This window comes from Pantherophis guttatus, chromosome 2 (assembly GCF_059756535.1).
Source record: "Pantherophis guttatus breed Tessera chromosome 2, ASM5975653v1, whole genome shotgun sequence".
NCBI classification, from domain to species: domain Eukaryota; kingdom Metazoa; phylum Chordata; class Lepidosauria; order Squamata; family Colubridae; genus Pantherophis; species Pantherophis guttatus.
Window position 1 is genome coordinate 204,130,600 of NC_142064.1, and position 22,835 is coordinate 204,153,434.

General features: G+C 39.5%; 2 protein-coding genes and 1 long non-coding RNA gene across 7 annotated transcripts in view; 1 reads left to right on the top strand and 2 right to left on the bottom strand.

Moving 5' to 3' along the window:
- Positions 1–797: 797 nt before the first annotated feature.
- Positions 798–15,267, bottom strand: CLTB (clathrin light chain B). Of its 2 annotated transcripts, XM_034442890.3 has the most exons (6): positions 12,594–15,267; positions 8,485–8,534; positions 5,368–5,485; positions 4,524–4,635; positions 4,038–4,091; positions 798–2,384 (listed from the first exon to the last, which is right to left on the bottom strand). In XM_034442890.3, exons 1-6 carry the CDS (start codon positions 12,778–12,780, stop codon positions 2,213–2,215), a joined length of 693 nt encoding a protein of 230 aa, XP_034298781.1. In that variant the 5' UTR covers positions 12,781–15,267; the 3' UTR covers positions 798–2,212. The 2 variants fall into 2 exon arrangements, with proteins under 2 accessions (XP_034298781.1, XP_034298786.1); XM_034442895.3 differs by lacking the exon at positions 4,038–4,091.
- A 2,276-nt stretch (positions 15,268–17,543) lies between these two features.
- On the bottom strand, positions 17,544–18,827 carry LOC148115495 (uncharacterized). Its single transcript, XR_015732599.1, has 2 exons — positions 18,434–18,827; positions 17,544–17,797 (listed from the first exon to the last, which is right to left on the bottom strand). It is a non-coding gene; the product is annotated as an uncharacterized LOC148115495 (long non-coding RNA).
- The window catches only part of FAF2 (Fas associated factor family member 2), a 28,664-nt gene continuing 24,326 nt past the window's right edge, over positions 18,498–22,835 (top strand). For 2 of the 4 annotated variants that reach the window (XR_015732596.1, XM_034442876.3), the window contains exon 1: positions 19,225–19,339. Coding sequence is in view for 2 of the 4 variants with exons in the window: in XM_034442876.3 (XP_034298767.1) it covers positions 19,277–19,339 (63 nt within the window). In the remaining 2 variants the exon portion in view is untranslated. Of the gene's footprint in view, positions 18,715–19,224; positions 19,340–22,835 lie in introns of those variants that run through there. The other 2 variants (XM_087887550.1, XM_087887548.1) reach the window with 2 other exon arrangements.

The following is a 22,835-nucleotide window of genomic DNA, read 5'->3' on the forward strand; positions in this document are numbered from 1 at the left end:
CTTTGCCACATACACCTGAACGAGTCGTCTTTGGCTTCTGATAAAATGATATTCAGTAAACACCTCTCAAAAGAAAGCTTATGAGAATATTCCATTTTCTCCATTTTTCTTCTCTTTGCTCTTGTGTTCCAAAAGGGATGTATGTTGTAGGATTCTTATGAACTTTTCATTTCAAATGTCAATATCTTGGACCCACAGGATGCAAGCCAAGGACATGCAAGAGAAAGACTTCCCAAAGCCTTATTTAAAGGAGCAACCTCTGATGGTACTACCACCAAATGATACCCCCCCAAAAAAAAATCCCTTTGGGGAACATTCTCAGATCTTCAAAGGATGATTTCTAGCATAGCACTTTCTGCTATAATATAACCCACCTATGAAAAATACTGAAAGTTATCAGCTTAAGAAAAAATATTAGAAAAAGATGCCTTCGCTTCAATGTGTTGCGGCTCTTGAAAATGTGTTACTATGCAAAAATCACATATTGAATTTACCCCATTAGGACATTTTACAAGTAAAGTATTTACGCAAACCTATGCTAACTTATGTAGTGAACACAACCTGTTAAATGCTGTATGTACAGCTATGTTTTCATGAATGTATTTCAGCCCAGCTACACAACAGCTAAAATGAAGTAACGTACCCAGTCTTTTTTTTCTAAAGCCACATTTTCAAAAACTGATTTTACAGCTTTACACTGCTGAATTATTTTATAATCTGTGCATTTGCCCACATGAAAAATCTTCACTAAGGGAGCCAAGCTTCCCTTTCTAGTAAAATGTACACCCAAAGGGAAATTGGAAGAATTGGAAGAGTCTTCTTTAATTACAGCAAGAGAGATTGCAGATCTGAACGAGTAGTATGGAAAAGAAGAAAGACTAAGAAAAATTTTCATCATCTGACACTGCCGCTGATACAAAATTTCCTCTAGGTAACTGGTTTGGAAAACCATCTTAGTAGCAAGGACATGGTTGCCAATGCAAAGACCTGAAAACTGAACGGGCAAGTATCTTCTGGAATAAAAGTGGCATATCTATGTCTGAAACCTTAAACATATTTACATGGGAGTAAGTCTCACTGTATGTTACGGCACTAAATGCCAAACAAATGTGAACATAAAACATAGTATTTAGCTATGTGTGTATGAAGTTATATGAGCGAAACCAGAATTGGCTTCAGTTTGTTTAAATCTACAGCTATCTCAGTGGAGAAGATCCAAAGAAGGTACCTTTTAATAACATCCAGTTTAACTCTACATTGTAGCTATACATTTAGTGTATTCTTAAGCAAATATGGAATAACTTTGGAAGAGAGGACTGAAAGTGAAGAAATCTGCTCATATATTCTTCCTAGACATCAACTAAACCTAAAGGATTATCTCAAAAAGAGAAACAACATTCTCTTTAGTGCAAGCAATTCTCTGTGCAGTGGTTTTAGCTTGGATTGTAGCTTTCAGGTTCATACAGATCTCATTTTCAGGTTTGCCATTAAAAATGTACCACACACATCTATTATTACTTCAGTTGTCCGTTCTCTCTCTCTCTCTCTTCTGTACATTTGCTCTTGAAGGACTCGTTTTTTAAGAGACCTCTTCAATCGGACTGTGCCTGCGATGTCCAGCACAAGTGGGAAACACAACTGAATCCCAACTCTCTAACTGTTGGCCATTCCGGAGAATCATGCTCATCACTCAGGTTAAAAAAAAAAAAAGAACAACAGAACTGGGACCAGAATTTTGTTCCCAGCTCTAAGCTCAGTTTTAGCACTCCCCACCCCCACCCGGTCGAATACAAATGACTAGAGAGGGGAATGATGTTTAACCAATTAAACCACCCAGGTTTGAGGGGAGTAGTTATCGGCAACACTGGGGGAGTGGGAAACTGAACGACCCAATACTGAAAGTGACCTTGCCTGAAGGCAGCAGGGAAGAGAGCAGTTGCCCAAGGACCACACCATTAATAAATATGTGTAAAAAGATATCAGTGCACCCTTTAAGCAAAGTAAATTCAAGGGGGGTTGAGGGATACAGGCAGCCACCCAATCTAAGTGATAGGAACATACTGAGAAGAGAGAAAGAGGCAGGGGTCGGATGCTTTTTGTTTGTTCCCCCATTTTGGTGGCCTTCTAAGCCTGTGGTGGTGTTGCTGCTAAACTGGCTGGCACAAAGAGCCACCAGCACCCTCACTCCAGCCCCAGCCTCTATTCCGATAGGCTAGCGGGCCAGAGGGATCTGTTTGAGGGAGATCAACACTGAGCGCATGCGTGAGACATCCTTGGACTGCTTGCTGCTCTTGGGATTGAAGTCGCAGAGTTGGGCCACTTTCTCCCATTCAGTGCCAGTCGTCTCTTCCTTGGACTCCTTTAGGAAGGCTTCCTCTGAGGCTCTGGAGAAGGCAAGTAAGACACTGTCAGGCCAGAAAAGAAGTGCAAGAATGTTTGCCTCCAGACAAGGTCTGGATTGGCACAAAACATTCACTACTGGTTAACTAACAAACCACGCTTTCTGCATTCACATGGTGTGCTAAATATAAATTAATTAGATAGGCCTGACTTGTATCACACAAAAGATTAAATTTGGTTGGTTTGTGATTTGGTCTGTTATGTGAATACAGCCATTGAGATCTGGAAAAAAAAAAAAGAATTTCCCAGAACTGATTTTCCTTCTTTTAAGGAACATTCTGACTAACAAACTTTGCCACACTGACCACCATGTAAAGGCATAGATTCTAAGAGTCACATCATCTGGGTGTACAGATATAAAATACACTACCAGCTAAATGCAGTTTATTATTAGCTATAGTTCAGATCATGGATAATCATGATCACGGGCTTGAAAAGTACTCTGTTTTCTGCTATTTCAACAAGAAAAAAAAAACAAGAAAAAAAATAAACAAGAGGGAAAACAATAAATGTATGTATGAGTAACAACAAAGATGACCAAGATATATACCTTATATGTGAATCCAAGGTTAGGAGCAAAAATATGGTAAATCCTGAAACGAATTGCTAAAGACTAGAATGATTATTTGAGACTAGAATGATTATTTAAAAGAATCACTGCAACTTATTGGAAGGACAGTAGGAGCATACAATATAGGATTCAAGAACTGTTTTGATATACAGTATTTAAGCAGCGTCTCTTAGATTCTGCAGTATGAGGAACATTACCAGACTAGTATCTGGCACTGCATGAAAACAAATAGAAAAATAATTACAGTGTAGGCCTATGTAAAGGATACTTATATGACATGCTTTGAAGCACTTATAAATCATCATAAGCCTTATAATTATCTAGTACTAATAGTAATTTATTAAAGTTAAATGCTCTCCCAAACTCCCAGTGACTCTAAGTAGTATACAATGTTAAAACATTAAAAAAAACAATACAACTCCCCCCCCCCAAGAACAGTAGAAAATGAAGGAACAATGATGGAAGAAAGTAAACTCAAGAGGGGAACAGAAAGGAAAAGGAATAGCAGTTGTCTTCTCCAAAGACCTGGGCAAAAAGTCAAATCTTTAAGGCTCTTCAAAATACTAGTAGGTATTCCTTAATAAGAAATCTGTGGCATAATAAAATATACCTTGGCCATTTTGCGGCTTCACTTCATAGACTCCTCTGTTACTCCTCTACTGTATATATAAGCTTCTATATTTCCAACTGCTTCATCAATTTATGCCTTACCTTTTTGCTATGCCAGCAAGAAAACTGTTAATTTAGAAATAGAAATAAAAGAGACCTTTCTCCTTTATCTGCTTAACCAAAAATAGTATATATAAATTTATCCTAACCAATGGAGAGTAAACAATATTAAAGCAAAATCAGGAGTCAGGAAACTACATAATTACAATGATTATTCTCACACCACAGTGAATTATGGGAATTATAATTCTCACAGTTAATTATGAGGTAATTCTGGGGCTGTTTTTGGCCTTTTGACGAAACATCTAGGCAAAAAGCACACACTGGAGCTCCCCATGCATGGTCCCATTCAGAAAAGTTACCCCCACCCCCTGAAAAATGAGCAAGAGAGACATACACATAGCCAATCACATCTGCATCTGGCTGCTGGTAAAAGGCTTTGTCAGCAATCCTGTGGCAAGGTCCAGTAACAGGAGAAAGGGCAGAGCAGAATGGAAGCAAAGAGTTAAAGAGAGAAACACAGATTAGTAATACCCTTAAAAAGAGAAGAGGCAGAACTAAATGCTACATGAAAGCATTAGCAGCTCAGTGAGTTAAGAGGTTCATTAATCAAATGTATAGGAAAGAAAACGAGAATATTTTTGTAGAAGTAAACTGCTTGTCATAATGCTCCCACAGTGACAGACCTGGTGCAGAGACAGCTAGTTTCTAAGAACTAGAATTAACCCTCCCAAGGTTACCTTATTTACATGCAGCTAAAGTAACCAACGAATGTTTAACTCAGTTATGACTGAGTTAAAATTGACATCCAGTAGGATGCCCTTTCATTTGTTGCAGATCCAGATATAAACAAGTAGTTAAGAAACTTTTTTCCTAGCTGTACCTGTTATTGGCCTGGTTCCTCTCCATTTGTTCATTCTGCCTTATGTTCCATTCCTCCAAGTCTTTCTTAGCCTTTTCGCGCCATTCCTGTTCTAATACCTTCGAAGCTGCATCTAAAACCAAGAAAAACATATCATGAAAGGAAATTCCTAAGGGTCTTAGCAAGTTAACTAGCCTAAATCTAGCCTGGCACGATCCAGATGTATAGAATGACATCTCTGTCATCCCCAGCAAAAAAGTGAGGTACCCTGGATAGATGTTGTCATGAAGAACCATAAGTCATATCTCAGGTTAAGAGGAAGATATTAGTCTTCATTTATTGGAAGAGAGGTCACTAGAAGCTATGAATGGCAAGGACAAAGGTACAGCTTGACATCTATACGGAATTTATAGAACAGAAACCACAAACCCTACAGTTGTTAGTAACGAGGGAAAAATGCTTATTAGCTACATCATCACACTGATGTATTTATTTAGCTGATGCTAGAAATAAAACTTAAAATAATATATCTCATTATTTCTTATTCTACAATATTGTTTTTATTTCTCTTCCCCCTTCCTGATATACTTATATTCATTCTCTACTCTGCTAATTTGGGAGCCCTTTTCAATTCTGCTGCCCAGTTTATATTTTCTTTTCTAAACAAATCCCAGTAGCATTTTTTCCATCGTTTAAAAAAGTTTTTCTGCTGGTTCAATCTCTTTTCCACCATCTTCTCTGCTGCTATACAAAAATTATCCTTATACATGGCAATCCCCATAGACAATACAATTTTAAAAATATAATATACATGAGTACTGTATAGTTATATTTCAACTCCTGAGCAAATGTTTTTTATCCCTACCCAGCTCCTGCAGTCTCTTTTTCTGTTCCTCTCGCCATTTGCGAATGCTCTCAGGCTCCTGTGTCAATCGGTCAGCTCTGGCAATGGCTGCATAGGCATCTGTAGGTCCATTGGATTCCTTGGGACAAAAGAAACTGTGGATGAATTATTGATCTCCCCCAACAAGGAATGGTTAAAAAACAGAACATAGGAGTCTCCAATCTTGCCAAAAACTCTTACTGTATATAAGATTGTAGGCAAATCCTAAACCTAGTTGATTGGGGCCTTATTTAAGCATAATCTAGTATTCCCCTCCCCCAAAAAATTAATTCAAAGAATAAGATATAGAAAACTGAAATTATGAGGACAGTCTGAGGGCTCCCTCATGCAGAAATAACACAACTAGCTGCATTCTTATGAAAGCAGATGCTTTTCAGAGTTACATATTCAAGCTGACGAATGAGCATCTTCATCAGCCATGTACCTGTCCTCTCTTAATCAACTTGCCTTGTCATTTACGGCCAACATGGTTTTCATATCTGTGTTTCAGGTGAATTCCTGAAATTCTAAGGGGTAATAGCTGTAAGTCAGCCGTTGTGATACAATTCTTATGATGTCACAATCTTTAAAGGGCCAATGTCTTGCTGCAATCTTCTCTGACCAGAACTAGGTGTTGATTTCAGTTGAGTTTTAAAACTGCCATTTGTGTCAACTGTTGTCATGGCAAGAACCATTTTCACAGTCTCGGGCTGAAATCGCAAAGGAAATGCTAAAGGTGGTCATCTTCATGTAAAGGACAGTAATGGTAACAATTAAATAAACCATCTGCAAAATTAGAGGAACTCTCAATATGGATTCTGTTTATAGATAATAATTTTTAAAATGTTGGATCCAGCATCAGGTTCCTATAGTTATTTTCAGAAATCTGTGCTGTAGCTTGTTTCTACATAAACAAAATGACCCTATGAACAAACTTTTCCAACTTATCTAGAAGCATCCAAAAGGCTACCTAGTTTTCTTCTGTACCTCTTATTGCACCCTCCAATATAACTGAGTAACTGAGACTTATACACTGCAGGCAGGAATGCTGATTCTGGACCTACTACTTCAGGTTGGGTTAGATCAGGTTCACCTACAGCTTCAAGTTGGACTAGCTCATTTACAATAATAAATTGTCATCTGGAATTGCCTTCTCTGGAGGTGAATAGAAGCAAGTAAGTGGGAGGCAGATTGCTCAGTCCAAAAAAGGAATTTCTGAGGTATGGGGAAGGTAGTTGTTTTAAGAGATGGGAAGAAGAGAATAGGGGGCATGTGCACTTAGAAAACTCTGTTTCTATAATACTGCTGCTTATGGTGTTGAACACATCCCAATTCAACCCTCCGCAAGCTAAATTGTCTATAATTTTTTCTTCTGTTGAATCATGTCCAATTCTTGGAAACTTCCTGGACATACCCCTGCAGTTTTCTCGGCAAGGTTTTTCAGAAGTGATCTACTGTTGCCAATATAATCACATAAATCAAACTATAATTATGTGACTCTAAATCACACCAAGAAGAAGCCAAAAATTCCAGTAATAGTCACTGCCTTTCCCACTGCTCTCAGCAGACAAGAGGCTGTTATATGCTGTGGAATGGTATCCCATGAACAGTTATGCCTCTGATCCTCCTTAGTAGCTTTTAAATGAGTTCCCATACACATTGCGCTACAAGTACAGGATAATACAGAAAAGTGAGGAAGAGAAAGGATTTTGCTTGAAAAAAAATGAAAACTATACTGTACAATTCTACTAGCATAACAGGGTTCCTCTATAATGTAAAAAGGCACAAAGTTGCTATTCAATAATTATTATCTTGGTATGCAGATTATTTAGTACAGTCAGATCATTGCCTCAAAGAAATCATTGTCTTTTTCGAATATCTACATTATTCAAAGATAGAGGGGAAAAGTAGATAAAAACCTCACAGAAAAATGTTTTCCGGGTGAATGTGGGAATTAATAATATAAGAATATGCCAGCAATTCTCAGGTCAACATTCTTTCATCCAAAATAAAGAAACAATGTTAGCTTGTTTATATTTGTGAAGGGCTTGATATAGCTGAAAGACAGAACTATTGCATTGAAATTTTCAAAGCTACATTTTGTATTGGATGGAGAGTAATGTAGCAATTCAATTTACTGGGAGTCCCACAAAATTACTAGTCCCACAAAATTAAAACAGATTTAGCGCTAAATAAACATACACATAATTGGACTGATTCATGGATCCCTCAGTACAAACAGAAGTAAAAAGGAACAATGCCTTTCTTGGCTTTTGGATCTGGTAGAATGTTACTGTCTTTTCCAATCTAGCATCTTCCAGACCAGTTAGACCTTATATCTTTGGCCATATCTGTTGAAAATTAAGGAAGCAGAAGTCTGACTCACCTAGAAGGTATAAAAAAGCTATCCATGTCAATGCTGTCCTTTCTATACTTCCATATGATGTCTATGTTTAATTGGATGTTCAACCTCACAGCAATCGGTGTCTAAGTCATTCTCTCTTTACAGTCATAATTATCTCCCTCAATAATGTCAGTGCCTTCAAATGGCTTCCGGTTGGTTTTAGAAGAAATATTTACAAGCTGTTACTGTAGATGATGGATTGGAACATGGATAAGAACCATTTTTATCAACCCACATCAGCACAACCAATGAAAAGGAACTATGGAAATGGTAGTCCACAATATCTAGGGTAAGAGGATACTGATGGAAGAGAATATCTGTAGCTCAGAGGTGAACTGTAGAATTCTTGGTGTTCTCTGATCTTAGTTGTTTGCTTGCAGATGTTTCATTACCAGACTAGGTAACATAATCAGTAGAGTAAGTGTGGAGCTGATTTCCTGTTTTAAGCAGTAACATGTAAAAGAATTCTATTATGAACAACTTCAGTCAAAAGCTGAAGAAAACTTACTAGCACTACAGTAAGCACTACCTTTCCTTTCCCCTTTTCTTTGAGTGACCAGTAAGAAAAGCCAAATGCCCCAGATAAAATCCTTAAAGACTTGTCTCTTAGTTTTAAGTACCGCTATTCTTCTGTAAATTATATCAATTTATGAAAGTTGATATGATTCAGAGCCCCACTCAGTTCAGACTCTCACCTGAAACACATCACCGTTCACAGTAGTTCCTCCTGTGTTTTCAAAATTAACTGCAACAAAGGGAAAATATTAAAGTATTATTCAATGCTACAGTATCTGAGTAAGATAAAACATTCAGTCATCAGTTACCTGCAAAGTTTAACCTGCAAGACAGGCCAGCACCAGACATTATTTTGAAAAGCACCTTCCTGTTTGGCTAGGTAGGGAAGAAGTATATTGAACTAAAGAATAGAAATTCATAAGACCTGTAAAAGGTGACATCGGCCTCCAATAGAGCAAAAATCTGGGAGAGTTTTAAAAGAAGGGAAATAACTTGTTAACGGAAAAAAATATCCTGCAAGGTGAGACTTTTGGTATCTTCATAGTTGTATCCATGTAATATTTTTGGGTGGTAATATAGCTGTGGTTTCCCGTTGCCTTTTTCTGAGATATTTTCAGACTTTCAAGTCAAGGAAAAGAATGAATATATTTTTATGAACACTAAGCCAAAGTTATTTACCATTTTGGTTGCAATTATAGTTATCTTTACATTGGCTGGTTATTCAACACTTCTGATTTGTAGTTTTTCTTGCAATAAGCCACTTAAAATTGTACATCTGAAGTGTTATAGAAACATTTGGAATAAATTAATAAATATTATAGCCATCCACCTCTATATCTAAAAACCAGAACGGAAAGCTAGCCATATAAGCGATGAATAAATGTATCAGAAATAATTAATACAAATTGCAATTAAAGCACTTTAGCTATAATTTCATTTTATAGACATCATGCTTGACAAACTAAAAATGGTTCATCTGCAGTTTAGTAATCTGGGGTTATCGGTTTGTAAAATTCACCAAATATATCTCTGTATATAAAATTGTCTGTGCATTTAATAGTCCATACTTTATTTTACAATTGTGTTAAATAAGCAGTACTGATTTGATTCAATATAATCCTGCCATAAATCATAATTTATATACCCTAATAGCTGGATTCATGCACTGGATATTCTATTTTGCACTCATCCATTTTCTAACAGAGACATTTTTCTGTTGGGATCATAAAATGATAAAAGGGTAGACAGTGACATATACTATACTATATAGCTCATTAGAATAATTTACTGTCCTATAGTTATTTTGGATAAAAATTTCCATAATCCATACCTAAGAAATAGCTGTGTAGTCTGATATATCGGAACAAATATTAAAAATCTGAAAGTGATCAAGCTCTAGATATAATTATTGTACTCCTGGATTGTAGAGAAAGCAAATATTTATCTCAAACCCCACCCCCCTTTCTTTAGTTTTAAGAGCACACAAATTCATCCTGTCCTAATGTTGGCAAATTATAAGAACTATTGCCACATGCTATAAGGGTTCTTGAGCTTACCTTGAATTTCCAACATTCAAGTGATTTTTTTTTTAATATGTAACATTTGGTACCTATAAAATAACTTTATTTCAAAACCTCCATTTTACCAGACTAGGACTATATATCATACTAAACTACATTTTAAATGACACTTTATTGGATATACAGTATAATAGTTGTTGGGTTTGGATAGAATTTAACCCATAAATCATAGGTTATAAAGCACAGGGATTTAATTCACATGCTGAAAAAGCCATAAAACCGCACCATTGCTTAGCTTTATTTTTTACTATGCGCAACTGAAACAGAAATCAGTCATGTATCCTGACTCTTTTTTTTTATTTAAAAAAAAGCTTGTTTGTTTATGTAAATTTAATAGCTACTCAGCTCAAATGGATTCCTAGCATCCTAGCAACTTTTTTAATCTTTTCTCACCTTATCTTATTGATTAAAAAAATCCAGTTTGGTCTAGTAATTAAGTCATTAGGGTAGAAACCAGGAAACTGAGTTTTGACCCAGCCCTAGGCATGAAAGCTGGCTGGGTGACTTTGAGCCAGTCATTCTCTCTCAGCCCGTGATACTGGGCTTGGGCAGCATGCCAGTTGGACAATTTCTGTCACAATTAATGGATCAACACTTGACTAATCTGAAAAAAAAACGGTCCGTGCACTTCCAGGAAAAACGCTAGCAAATAAAAACTGTCACAGATAAAAATATAGATTTTAAGATAAATGTATATGTGGCAGTAATATTGGATTAAATAATAACAAGCAATCCGGAGAAGATTGATTAACATGAGTCACTGAATATGGCCTGGATGTGGCCATCAGATATGGGCTGCAAAAAAATCTGGCTGAGCACTAGACAGCAAAGAGATAAAGAAATCTAACAGTTACATTCAGCAGCTGTCTGGATTTTGGCAGATTAAGTCTAATATAGTAGCCATGGGTCTGTACTGTATGGTGGTAAGAAATCTTGATCAACAGTTTAAACAGTTCATGGGATTTTGGGCTCCTCTCCTGCATCTGTTCGAAAGGACTAGAAATATGAAGTATGAAAACGGGAGTTGGGGCTAAAGAGGTTTTTTTTTTTGTTGTATAGGATGAAATAAGTTACATCCTAGCAGTAAGTAGCAAATATAACAATTTTACAAGAAAAAGCTATATACCACAGCTCATTTATTGGGGAGGTCCAAAGTCTCTAACATGAGACCCAGATAAAACTATATGCTCTCCACTCTGAAAATGTAAATGAACAAGAAAAAAACAAAGGTGTCTTTGCACCAATACAGCTTAAACGTCTTGCTGGAAAACCAGATAAATTTCATGACTGCTGCCATAGGAGAAGCAAGAACAGACCTGTTTATTTGCTCTGAATCTGCACTTCAGCAGCAGTAGGGCATACAGAAATTAACCAGTACAGCTTTGTTTTGGCAATACACAGAAAAGACTGCCTGCTAAACTTCCAGGGGTCCCAGCTAGTAGGAAAGTATGACAGTTTAAAAACAAGAGAGCTTTAGATGAATTCAGCTATAAATGAAAAACAGTATTTGGGATGTGTGTAATATCTTTCTGTCACTTCCAGATTCTTTTTCTTTTCCCTGATATCACCCACATTTTGAATATTGGGCTGCACCCAGATCTGGTTTGGCAACCTTTGCTAGACCTCCTCCCAAAGCTAAACAAGAAAGTCAATAGGCCTATGATACATCAGCTTCTAATTGTCATCTCTTCCTTCTGCAGCCTCTCTTCCCCAGCCCAGTGCTTGGGCCAAATGCCGTCTGTTCTTGTTCTAGCCAAAAAAAGCATTACTCACAAAAACAGGGCTCCTGATGGATCTTGCAATATCCTCGGTGGCTCTTGCAAGGCCTACATTCCAGACAAGGCTTGTTTCACTTTCCTTCTGTGGTTATCTAAGGCTGCACTGAAGAATCAAAGGTGTTTGCCTCTAAGGAGAAACTCAACCCCATAGCTGGTCCCTGACGCAGAGCTGGCTCCAAAGAGGGAAGGGTCAAAAATCAGCTAGTTCCACAGAGCAGAGATTCAGAGTAATCTCATATATGCGCCTAGTATGCTCTTTGTGCTAAGCCATGGTTAATTCAAACAGCTCACAGAAGAGCCCTAGTTGCTTTTACATGAAGCCAACACAAAATCAGGCGACTAGGTGGCTTAACACAAGGCATAAGCCCAGTCACAGATTTATTATTGCAGCCATAGAAGAGTAACTATTGTGGAGTCTCAGAACTCCTGCCTTTAAACCAGGGGTAGCGCATACAGTGTCCCTTCCCTCTTGTTTCTTCTCACAACAACCCTCTGAGGTTGACTGAGCCGAGGGGGAGTGTGATTGGCCCCAAGTCCAGCCACAGCATTGTTTTCGCAATTTAAGAGCAAAAGGTGGCCTTCTAGAAAGAACTGGCAAGAATGCACCAGTGTGTGCCCCCACCCCGTTTGGAAAGATATATTTAAGACTATAGCACCAGCATCACTGGACTTGGTGGCTTGGATGAGGCCTCTCGACACACGGCTCCTCCGTTTTTGCTGGCTTTCTCTGGCAGGCTGAGGCTAGGCAGCCACCGAGACGGCTGATGGCCGCAGCTTCTTGGGGAACGATCCGAAGAATCTTTCTTCTGCCCCCCTCGGTCCCGCAGCGCCGTGCCTGGGCAGGCCACGTGCAACGGGTCCCCTCGGTGGAGGAGCCGCCCGCCTTTCCCCCACCCCACCCCCCACGCCTTTCGCCCCTGGGACGCTCACCCCGAGGCTCCCCGAGGGCCTCCTGGCTTCCCCTGGCGGCTCCTTCGGCGCAGCTGATGCCTTCGTCGTTCTCGATCCCCGCAATCTCGTTCTCCTGCTGAGCCAGGAAAGCAGCGGCCGGGTCCTCTTCGGCGGCCTCGGCTGCTCCGCTTTCCGAGGAGGAGAAGAAGCCGAAGTCATCCGCCATGACGGCCTTTTTCCCGCAGAGCTCTCAAGCCCGCCTTCCTCCGGGATGGGCACGACGAGCAGCGCCCGCAACGTCGGGCGGCCGAGGGAGAAGTTCCGGGAGCCGGCCAAGCCAAGCAGTGGGCGACCAGGAACCGCCGGCTCAGCTGTCACTGCGGCGCCTGCGGGAGGAGACTGACGCGGCGAAAGGAGGTGACCTCACCCGCCGAGCTGCTAGCGCGTTCGGGAGCCATTAGAGGGAAGCAGCGGCCGCCCTGGATTTCTCTCAGCGGCAGCATCAGCTCCGAAGGCAGAGTAGTTCCGCTCCCGGGAGCTGTGGCGTGGGAGAAAGAACGGCGTCCAAACCTATTGTTGGGCATAATGTCGCATCCCAAAATTCAAGGGCCCTCACGAGAGATGCTCTTTGCAAAGCACGGACTCCCCCCGTTGCTGCTTTGGTGATGCCAAGCCAGCAAAAGGAAGTAGCAATGCACAATCTTTTTAAAGTCCTCCGCTGGAAAAGTTCTACAGGTAGTCCTCGACTCACAACAGTTCATTTAGTGACCGTTCGAAGTTACAAGGGCACTGAAAAATCATGATTTATGACGGTTGTTCGCACTCATGACCATGGCAGCATCCCGGTGGACATTCGGATGCCCATTGACAACTGACTCGCATTTATGATGGGTTGCAGCGTTCAGGAGTCGTTTTGCGACCTGACAAGCAGTGTCAATGGGGAAACTGGATTCACTTAACAATGATGTTACTAATTTAACAACTGCAGTGATTCTCTTAGCAAACGTGGCAAGGAAAGAGGGGACGAATTCACTTAATAACTTTTTCATAAGTTATTGGGTTCAGTTGTGGTCGTAAGTTGAGGACTACCTGTACTTACCTGCTTGTTTGCCTTGTCACTTCTCCCCTTGCATCTTCTCTCCTTGCAACACATATAGCGATGCCCTCCTTTTAAAAAAATGTTCCCATAATGCTGCTTTCATTCAGCCCCTAACCTACAAATAAACCAGCTTAATACTACAGGCAGTCCTCAACTTATAACTACAATTGAGCCCAAAATTTCTATTGTTAAGTGAGACATTTGTTAAGTGAGTGTTGCCCCATTTTACGACCTTTCTTGCCTCAGTTGTTAAGTGAATCACTGCAGTAGTTAAATTAATAATCCGGTTGTTAAGTGAATCTGGCTTTCCCATTGACTTTTTGCTTGTCAGAAGGTTGCAAAAGATGATCACATGACCTTGTGATCATAAATATGAGCCAGTTGCCAATCGTCTGAATTTTGATCACATGATCATGGGGATGCTAAAATGGTTGCAACTGTGAAAAATGGTCATAAGTTACTTTTTTCATTGCCATTGTAACTTTGGTCACTAAATGAACTGTTGTAAATTGAGGACTACCTGTACTGTATGTTAAAATAATCCACACATCTGATCAAATCAGGTAAACAATGGGAGGGGGATCAAAACAGTATTTAGTAGTTAAGCACTGTCTCACTTGGACCTGACCAGCTTCATCATTGTCTCTCTAGAGCAGGGATGTCAAACTCACATCATCATGGCGGTGTCACGTGACGTATCGGGACTTTCCCCTCCTTCGCTAAACCGGGTGTGGGCATAGCCAGTGTGTGGCACATCCGGCCCATGGGCCGGGAGTTTGACAGCCCTGCTCTAGAGAGCTGAATATAGTTCTGTTGGCCAATCATCCATCAGAATTGTACAACAGTGTTGGATTCCAATGGATGTTTTAACACTATGGTCCTTGTCAATTTAGTGCAAGGCTGAAATAGTGAAACAGTATTTCATCCCATCTCATCACCTCTGGATCAGCACCCACAGGAATCCAAAAGTTGGCATTTGTGGTCTTTAGAAAGCAAAGGAAAGATAGAGAAATTAAAAAAGGGACTGCTTATGATGGAACTCTATGATTCCAATTTATTATTTTTAAAAACAAAAAATAATATTCAGTTTGGGTTAGAATTGGATGCCACAGCTATGGCATAGGGAAATGATAAGGTGCTGCAGTCAAAGATACCCCAATCCTGCTACAGTGCCATGACTGATGGATGGATGTTTTTCCCACCAAGTAGACATGTGCAAAAGAGGTAGGGGACAGCAGAGCTGGCAGAATCAACTTTATCAGGAGTACACATGAAAAATCAGGACCGACCATTCAGTGAGTCAGTGTTGTTGACTCTGGAGTCGAGACATGATGGGGATCACCAATGCAAGCAAGAGCCTTGGTAGTACAGTGATTTAATGCACCCTGTTATTAACACAGCTGCCTGCAATTTCTGCAGGTTCGAATCTTACCAGGCTCAAGGTCGACTCAGCCTTCCATCCTTTCTAAGGTAGGTTAAATGAGGACCCGGTTTGTGGGGGCAATAAGCTGACTTTGTATAAAATATACAAAAGTATGAAGGCTATTGCTTAATGCCTTGTAAGCCGCCCTGAGTCTCCGGAGAAGGGTGGCATATAAATCAAATTAAAAAAAAAAAAAAGATATTTCATGCTAGTATAGTCTCCTGCTTGCTGAAGGATGGTTGGCTATTATTTTACCTCAACAGAGAGGAAAGGCTAAGAATGAAAATGAATATGCGAGTTTATAACAGTACCGTACATTCTCACATATAAACCAAAACAATTTAGGTGCCCAAAATACTCCTTTAAAATTGGGTTGGGCTTATATACGAGTATATTCAGTAATACTTTTTAAAAATACTCATATTTCGCATATATGCTCAGATATAAGCCCGTCCATAGATAAGCAGGGATTTTTTAACCCCCAAAAATCGAAATTTTAACCAAAAATTGCAGGTCCAAAGGTGGTGCATTTTTCATGGTATTTTGGTTAAAAATTCAAGGGTCAGCTTATTCAATGATAGGCTTTTCTTCAAGTATGTATGGTATGTGCACACAGTATACCAAATCATGCTTTGTAAACTTTCAAGCTATTAAACCATGCTTTATAAACCATACTAACTGGGTTCATACACTACATTATCCTAGAATAGTGTGTGCAAACTATTTACTAATTAATCATAAATGCCTTGGTTTCTGCATTGCATTAAACTACAAACAGGTCTTCTTATGACTGAATATGGTCCCAATGAATACACTATTTAATGAGTCCATTCTCTGTAATGTATCATGAATCTCACTGGTGAAATATACCTATGATTCTATAGAGAATTATCTTGCATACCTGATATAGTGGAGTTTTGTTCATGAAAGCTTATGCCTCAATATATTTCTTAGTTATGAAAACCGTTGTCCAAACTAGTGAACAAAGCTGCATTTCAGCAAGTTGGACCTTAACCTTAACTTAGAGTCCATAATCAGGGAAATGTGGAACACAGATTAATTATCTCTAGTTAAAAACTCCTGTAGTAGTTATAACCTTTGTAATTTTGTATATGCTTAGTCTAACAGAAATTATATGAAATTGAAGTAAGTAGGCATCAGATTGCAGCTTTAAAACACCTCAGTAGGTAATGGAGATTCTATATATTTAATGATTACTTTTTTTAAAAAAAGTCACACTACACTAAATTTAGCACAGTTTCAATTTGAGTGATACTTTTTTTCTCCAGTCATGTGCTAGGCCAGTGATGGTGAACCTTTTAGACACTGAGTGCCCAAACTGCACATGCGTGCATGCCCAAACTGAAAGGTGAGTGCACGTAAATGTGCACAAACATGCACATGCACATGCACGGACATGCACGCATGCGCAGCAGAGATCCGAAGACCAGCTGGCCAGCGGGAGGCGGGGCATCCCAACACTGGCAGTGCGGCAAGAGGTAAGATCTTTTTCTTTCATGAGATTATTTCGTCGTTTGCAGGGATACAGAAGCTCACAAAAGAAATGCCACGGAGATATGACCTGGGGCGACAGAGCACGTGCCAGCAGAGAGGGCTCTGCATGCCACCTGTGGCATGCGTGTCATAGGTTCGCTATCATGGTGCTAGGCCATATTGCCAATAGCCTCCTTCATTCATTTGTTCCCGGAGGTGAAATATGAGATTGAGCCAAAAGCCCCTTTCTCAGGGAAAGTAAAACTGTCAACCCAGCCACAAAACATTTACAAGGTCATGGAATGCTGATAAGCTTGGAAAAGATACTGAGAAGCAAAAGCAAAGTGACTCCCTAGAAAGAAACTATTGTTTTTTTGTTCTTTCAAAACTTCAGTCTTTGTAGTCCTGCCTCATTATACTTAAAGATTCACTGAACTCACTAGGTACATTATATGCTGTATGCAATCAAATACTTATTGTGCTACCAAAATACTGTAATTTGAATAAATACATAAAGAGGGATCATACAGTAATCCCTCCCTTCTTTATGACTGTTTTTGCCTCCAGCACTATAAACAGTGCAACAGTGCAGTCTCTGGTTCAAACATAAACATAAACTTAGGAAAATTCTATACCCTTCAAACACTTGTTTGCACATGTTTTGCTGTGAAAATTTACTGTATAATTTGAAAAGAGACAGGATAAGAGGTCTCTCTTTCTCTCCCTCTCTCTCTCTCTCTCCCTCTCCCTCTCTCTCTCCACAGCTACTATTAAAAGGGGCAGAGTGCCATCCCAAATCCCCTAATGATATACAATTCCCACCTATCTTGCCTAGAAATCATACTGCTCCCTTGAAGGCAGAGCACGGGAAGGAACACTCATGCACTGCCTTCTGAGTCTTGCCTCCAAAATTCCCTTTCCCAGTTCTCTTCTTCCATAACAGGATAAAGCAGCTTAGGTGAAGATGCTTAAGTGACGCAGTAAACATTTAGTTTATTCAGCCAGGTGTTTTATGTTTACATAAGGCACTGAACCAAATCATATTGGCTGAATTCAACCAATGCACTGTGTACAGTAGCTACCAGTCAGACATATATTGAAGATCCATTCTCAGCAAAGGAAGAACAAAAAGATTGTTTTTTGTAAGATATTGGACCTCTCTCCGGTTTGCCTTCAGACTCAGACTTCCTGTGCTGAATTCTTCTTCATTGTTGCTATTCAGCAAGTCTGTTTGAAATAAGCCAAACCAAATCATTGGACATTCAATTTATGGTGTTTCTGAAATGGAAATAAGGACCCCTGCAAATATTGTATGTAAAAGAGGAACAAAGTGTCACATTTACTTATTAAAGATAAGAGGAAGGGGAAGGATACATGACAAGTAACTTATCTTTCTTTCATTTGGAAATGAAAAGATCCTACCCAGGTGTGAATTTACCCAGCTCATAATCAAAACTTCAGTGCCATGATTCATCTTCCTTCCCTTACAATAGACGGCTGGTGTCTGATTAATACCATATATCATGCCTTTTCAGTGCAGAAACCCAAGCAGTTCAGACTTGGCTTAGTATTTTTTCTTATATGTTTTTAGTGATGTTTCTTAATAAGCACTGCACTCAAATTTTAATTTTCAAATACCATTTCCTCCTAACTTGAATAGTGAAATTGTTTCTGGATACACCGAGAGAGGCTACATACTTGACTGTTTCCGCTTCGGATTAAATAATTGCTCTGGTAGCCAGTAAAGTAAAAGCCCTCTCCTGCAAACTGAAACATAAGGTTGGGTTTTAGTAGCGCAATCCTGTATAGATCTACTCCCAGTGATTTCCTAGCACCTTTTAATAGGATTATAACGACGATCACCTGAAATTATATTGCCAGCTGACAGAGGACGATTCATGTAGGGAAACCGTTCCCTTCCAAGGCTGTTGGATTCCAATTCCTATCACTCCTAGATGGGACGAGTAGCGGTAGCCATCCAAAAGAAAGCATAGTTCAGCATATCCAAGGAAAATATTGAACCGAGTACCGCCTGAGCACAGAAATACGCGCAGACGCGTCTCATGCGCCATTCATTCGCATAAAACCACATGTCACTAGAGATTCTCAGAGGATGAGACGCGGCTCATAAATAAAAGCAGAAGGTACGGGGGACGTTCGCAAATGTGACCTATCGGTGGGATCGTAGACTGGGAATCATCTTATAGTTTGGCTTTTTGTCTCGAATCTAAGCTAGCCTTGGTTCCAACTTCTAACCTGCAGTCTTAAATAATGGGTTGCACTTCCGAGACGTCACTGGCAACTCCACCCGCTAAAGCCCTCCAGTTGGTTATATGCCGAAACCTGTGCAACGTTAGCAGGATAACGCGCGCGTGTGTGTATGTGCATTCAACCAAGTTAAGACGAATTAAAAACTACTACTACTACCTAATCATTACTAAAATAAAATGAGGTTTTTTTTTGTTTTGTTTTTTTGGCCATCGTTTCGCAAATCAAGCAAGGTGGTCCATTTTTACACATAATAGAATTGTAGTTACGCTGCAGCGTGGCATTGCGCAACACCGCTCCCTCCGCGCGGAGAGTGGGGGGGGTAGGTAGAGCTCCAAACTCTATGGTGACACGCGCGGGTAGAGCGTAAACGGAAGCTTCGAATTGTCACGTCATCTCCGTAGAGTGACGCAACTGCGGGTCAGAGGCGGCGGCAAAATGGCGGCACCGGACGAGCGGGAGTTGTCGGCGGAGCAAACTGAGAAGCTCCTTCAGTTCCAGGTGCTGGTCCGGAGCACGGCGGGTGGTTGGGCCTGGGTGAACGGGAGGAAGCCGACGACCCCTGTTAGATCCCTCTCTAATTCGTCCCTCGGGGGTTTCTAGCGTGCAGGGAAAGGCGGGAGCAACTTGGCCATTCGCTGCTGCTGGCCGTGGGATGGCAGCGGGGCCATGTGCGGCGGGGACGGCTGTATGGGATGGTAGCGCTTGGGAAAAGGGCAGGTTTCCCCCCGAGACTTAGGAGAGCTCGGTAAAGGCTTCTGCCTGTGCGGTTTCTGCCCGAGGCTCTGCGTAAAACGAATGGCTTTTTTTTTCCCCCAAGGGGAATTACGGGGTTGGGTGGTCGGAGAATCTGTAATGTACAGTCTGAGTTTGCTTGAAATGTACGTATTTATATGTTGCCTTCGAAATCCATTAGTAGTAGCATCCATCGCACGGTAGGCTGATTAAAGACAACAGGAAATGAGTCACTTTCCAATCCATTCCAGGCCGGTTGACCGGACAACCCTAAATGACAAGTTTGACATGGAGTCCACAGTATTATGAATATTTACTTTAGTTTAGAATAAGTTGCAATGGATTCCTCCTAACCAAATGTACAAATGTGTAGCGTTACTCCTATATTCTGTTTTGTTCTAAGACACTGGGCTATATTATTACTGTACACAGAAATTATTGTAGTTCTTGAAAGAGTAAGTAAAGAGCATAAGATGTTCATGTTTACTACACCATAGGCATATTAGGGGAGGATATCACCCTGGACAGTTTTGACAACAACTTGTAGAAAAGTTGGCAACTCTTAGAATAAAACTAATAAATTCTAATAAAACTAATTAGAATTCCTAATTAGTTTTAATTGATGGCATATATCTATTAGATACATAAGCTAAAAAACTTGATCATTCCTATAAAGTTACACTTTTATAATTAAAACTATGGCATTGTTACGTGCCTTACAATTTATGACTGCCTTATATTTAGTTTTTATAATAAATTTGGGAAAGCCAATTAAATCTGCCGCTGCCTCCTTCAGTTTCTTTTGGCTTTTAACAGCAGTTTCCAACATGACCATAGTGAGAACAGGGTTGTTTTTTTCCCCTGCATATGCAACTTTTGTTGTATTATTCTTGGTTTTTAAAAGAGAAGCAAGTGTAACATGGAATATTTACAATTGAAATCTTGAAAGAAAATTGATATGACTTTAAAAATAAATCCACCATTGTGAGGGGTTTGGATAGGTCTTGTGGGACATAGTGTTTATCCCAAGCCCTGCCATCTCAACTGCCTTGGGAATACTTCCACATTGATCCATAATGGAAGAAGCTGAGAGTTTTCTATCCCCTGTTATTCCATAATACCACTGATTAGATATAGATCCAATTTCAACCTCAGCTGTTCCTTTCCTCCCCTAACATTTTTAAGTATTCAGCCTATTGAATTATGTATAATTCAAAAGTCTGTATTGTTTTGTAACCAGTAGTTATGCATTGTAATTAGTTTAATAGATGTATTGCCTTAAAATGGATTTTGGGCATTAAGATGTCTGGTCTTCTTTCATTATCGATTTCTATTACACTTCAATGTTGAACAGAACAGAAATTAAGTTTTGCATTATTCTGTACACCAGTCTTTCCCAGTCTGGTGTCAGTTGAGGCTACAGTTCTGAGAATGCCTAGCCACTATTGCTTTGGTCCATGTTTTTGGAAATAGCAGATACAGTAAATCTGGATAGTGAATGATTGAGGAAAGCTAAATACTTATGTCCAGATTTTGATTCAGTTATATCAAATAGAGGCTGCACAGTCACTACTATAAATCATACTTATTACAGGTAATGTTCCAGTGTGATAGAATTGTTTCTTCCATATGCATTTTAGATAGCCATAATTTTATTTGCTACTGTTACACTGTCCTGATTGCTTAAAGTGCTGCAGGCAGAGTTGATAAAACCACGCATTCTAGGTTCTTATGGTCATTTTGAAAAGAAATTTGATGACAAGTTGATTTTTTGTTTGTTGTATCTATTGAAGAGTACATTGTACTTTTTAAAAGATCTTCTGATACCCAGTTAAAAATTAGGGCCTGGTAAGCATCTTTTCAGACTAATATATTTTAATAATAGACACAATTTTTCATGTCAGAACCAATCCGGGTCGGTCACTGGGATCAGTTCATAACCTTTCATGAACTATAGCTGTAGTTGTAGCTGAGCTGTAATTCACAAAAACATGCCTTTTCTTAATGTGTTTAATTTGAAAAGGAACTACAAAATGTATTCTGATTTTTAGCTACTGCAGATTAACATATCTCTCCTTCCCTGATATTTTAGTAAACTCAGGTTGCTTTTAGTTAAGTTGAAATTTTTGCTTCTCTAAGATAGATTTTACTCATAATCTTTTACCATCATATCCATCTGTAATTTAAATTGGGCTGCCAAAATCAATTATACTCTATTTTCTGAGCTTCATATTTAGTATTTTCTGTAGAAAATAATTCACAGTGTGCACACTATCTGTTTTTCAAAATAAAATGTTCTAAAAATAAAGGGAGAATATTGTCAGGCACAAAGAACAACACAATTAATTGTTCGGGGTATTTTTTTTAATAGCTGTTTGCCGATAGGCAAGAGTTTTGGCATACTAAAGCACACCCTGCGTAACTATCCTATTGAATAAATCTTGTGAAGGATTAATGTCTATGGAGATTCTCAATCATTCAGGTCGTGGTTGTCCCAAAGATGCTTTTTAAAGGGATCTGGACTTTCTTGGTTTTTTCCTTGAGAGTGCTTTTCCTTGAAAATGACACCACCTATCTCCTGTCTGCAACACAGTCTTCTCAGCAGTCCCAGGAAGGGTGCACAATCCATTGGCGCTCTGATTCAGTGATTCAGGTGACCTTGAGAGTACAGATAAACCCTCAAATGGCCTCAAGCAGACTCCTCAGAGAGCTAAACACCAACCTTCAGAGTGCTAACAATCAGATGACTGCAAATAATATAAATCCTTCCATTCCCCATCATTCAGTCAGAGCTGAAGATGTTTCTTCGATGCGAAGCGAAATAGACTAAGCAAGTCCAGTTGCCTTTTTAAAAGCATCTTTGGGAGTTGTGAAGATTTAGGGAGGATCCCTTCTGGACCTCTTTCTGCATACCAAGGACACAAGACTAATTTCCCTCTTAGCTCCTTGTGAGAGACCCTCCCTCCCTCAGTACCAGATTCCACCACAAATAGAAATCAAAGAAATAAGCTTCAGCACAGTGACTTATTTAATTCTGTATCATCACACAAGACATTTACTATAGTTACATAAAATACAGATATAAGAATGTAAAGGGTGTGAAGGCTAATGGCAATTTTTTTTCATATACATGAAGACACAGTAGTAATAGTATTAGTATTCAGGAAATAAAAATATATAGGATTCTCAAGGTATTACTTTAAAGCCCACATTTGAGTGCAATTGAAATTTGGCCATTTTATATCTTTGGTAGGGATGAAAG

Coding starts and splice junctions, on each gene's coding strand:
- CLTB (XM_034442890.3), bottom strand. CDS start 12,780: ATGGCGGATGACTTCGGCTTCTTCTCCTCCTCGGAAAGCGGAGCAGCC. Junction 4,092..4,523: donor AGGAACCAGGCCAATAACAG/GTACAGCTAGGA, acceptor ACCTTGCCACAG/GATTGCTGACAAAGCCTTTT. Junction 2,385..4,037: donor GCAGATGTGATTGGCTATGT/GTATGTCTCTCT, acceptor TGCCTTCTCCAG/AGCCTCAGAGGAAGCCTTCC.